Source organism: Pinus tabuliformis, chromosome 6, assembly GCF_031772625.1.
Source record: "Pinus tabuliformis cultivar Carrire ecotype Pingquan chromosome 6, CPIR1, whole genome shotgun sequence".
NCBI classification, from domain to species: Eukaryota; Viridiplantae; Streptophyta; class Pinopsida; order Pinales; family Pinaceae; genus Pinus; species Pinus tabuliformis.
The window spans coordinates 1,192,199,893-1,192,201,772 of NC_142292.1; the positions used below are offsets into that span (position 1 = coordinate 1,192,199,893).

At 39.9% G+C, this 1,880-nt stretch overlaps 1 protein-coding gene across 1 annotated transcript; it reads left to right on the top strand.

Annotated features, from left to right (window-relative positions):
* The first annotated feature begins 268 nt into the window (after positions 1-268).
* On the top strand, positions 269-1,426 carry LOC149263019 (SURP and G-patch domain-containing protein 1-like protein). The gene has a single exon (XM_089385431.1). The coding sequence runs from the start codon at positions 269-271 to the stop codon at positions 1,424-1,426; it is 1,158 nt and encodes a 385-aa protein (XP_089241557.1).
* Positions 1,427-1,880: the final 454 nt, after the last annotated feature.

A 1,880-nucleotide genomic window follows, 5' to 3' on the forward strand; every position in this document is an offset into this window, starting at 1 on the left:
CACCTGCTGAGGTATAAAAGCAGGGTCCTCATTGTAATCTTATATCATCTTATATATATATATATATATATATATATATATATATATATATATATATATATTATATATATATTATTATATTATTATATTAAATACCTGTGTGTATTTTTATATTAAAGCCTTCAAGCTACCAGTCTTCGTGTTTCAGCTCTACAAGCTATCAATTTTTCATACTTCAGCATAGTTTTTATGCTTTAGTGGTATCAGAGGCATGACACACAATATAATCATGCGGGCCTTTGAACGTAGCTCTCCGCACAATGTGCCATTACGTTCACATCTTGATTACGTTGAACAGCTTACTATTCAAGAAGCATTTCAGCGTTTAGAAAAATCATGTGCAGAAGTTAAAGTATGTATAAAGGAAATCAATAATAAGGAAGATGATAGTGAAAGTGAAGGAACAAAACAAGGTGAAGTAGGAGAAGAAGATGTTGACCAGAATAGTGATAATCAAAATGAAGATGTAATAAATGATATATTTGATGAAGATAAAGATGATGATCCAAATGAAGTTGAAGATGAAAGTGAAGATGGGAAAAGGGGCTTGGACAGACAGTCAAAGAGATTAAAGTTGGAGGCATCAAATACCGCTGAGGATTCACAAGATGCCCCCCAAAATGCACCATCTCCACCCAATGATCCAGAAGTAAAGAAAGTTGCTGACAAGTTAGCATGTTTTGTGGCAAAGAATGGGAGACAGTTTGAAAATATTACCAGGCAAAAAAATCCTAGCGATACACCTTTCAGGTTCTTGTTCGATGTACATTGTCTTGACTACAAATATTATAAATATCATGTTTCTGAAGAAGAAAGAGCACTTGCACAGACGAGGGATTCTCAGAATGCTGGGACTGCCAGTACAAGCAATACAGCATCACGACAAGGCAGCAATTTGCAAAAAGGTGCTCCTCAACAGCGAACAAATTATCAAACTCCAGCATCTGCACTCTATGATGCTGGTGGTGTAGATTCAAGATGGTCAAATCAATCAACTCATGTAGCTTGTTCCTCTGGTGACTGCACCACTGAGCCACCACCCACAGCAGCAGATCCAGTAGCCATGATGGAATACTATGTGAAGAAAGCTATAGCAGAAGAGCTAAGGAAACCACCTAAGCAGACCAAAGATGAAATGCCCCCTCCAGCTTCCCTATCGGGTCCACCAAAGAAAGGTCACCACATGGGTGACTACATTCCTCCTGACGAGCTAGAAAAAATTCTAGCATCTTGCAATGATGTTGTTGCCCAGAAAGCTTACAGGGAAGTAGCAGAGAAGGCAAAAATTCAGTCAGATAATGTTGGGCATAAGCTATTGTCAAATATGGGTTGGAAAAAAGGAGAGGGACTTGGAAGTGGGAAGATAGGTCGTGCAGATCCTATTTAGAACCCTGCTCTGATAAAGGAAGCCATTCACGTCATAAGCTGCGGATACGAGGAGAAAACTGTATGGGGAAAGGAGATCAGATGGATATATGGTTCAGTGGCAGAGGATATCCTGACAGGCTTCAAAATGAACTACCGTGGTTGGCGATCAGTATACTGCATGCCTCCCGGGCCGGAATTTAAAGGATCATCTCCTATTAATTTATCAAATAGTTTGCACCAGGTTCTTTGTTGGGCGTTGGGTTCCATAGAAATTTTCCTCAGTAGGCATTGTCCTCTCTGGTATGCCTATGGAGGAAATCTAAAATGGCTTGAAAGATTGGCCTATATCAACAAAATCGTGTACCCATTCACCTCAATCCCTCTCGTCGCTTACTGCATGCTCCCCGCCATATGTCTTCTCACAGGAAAATTCATCACTCCAACGCTTACAAGCCTTGCTAGCATCTGGTTCA

Excerpts from the sequence above, each read along its gene's own strand:
- LOC149263019 (XM_089385431.1), top strand. The coding sequence starts at position 269 with ATGCGGGCCTTTGAACGTAGCTCTCCGCACAATGTGCCATTACGTTCA.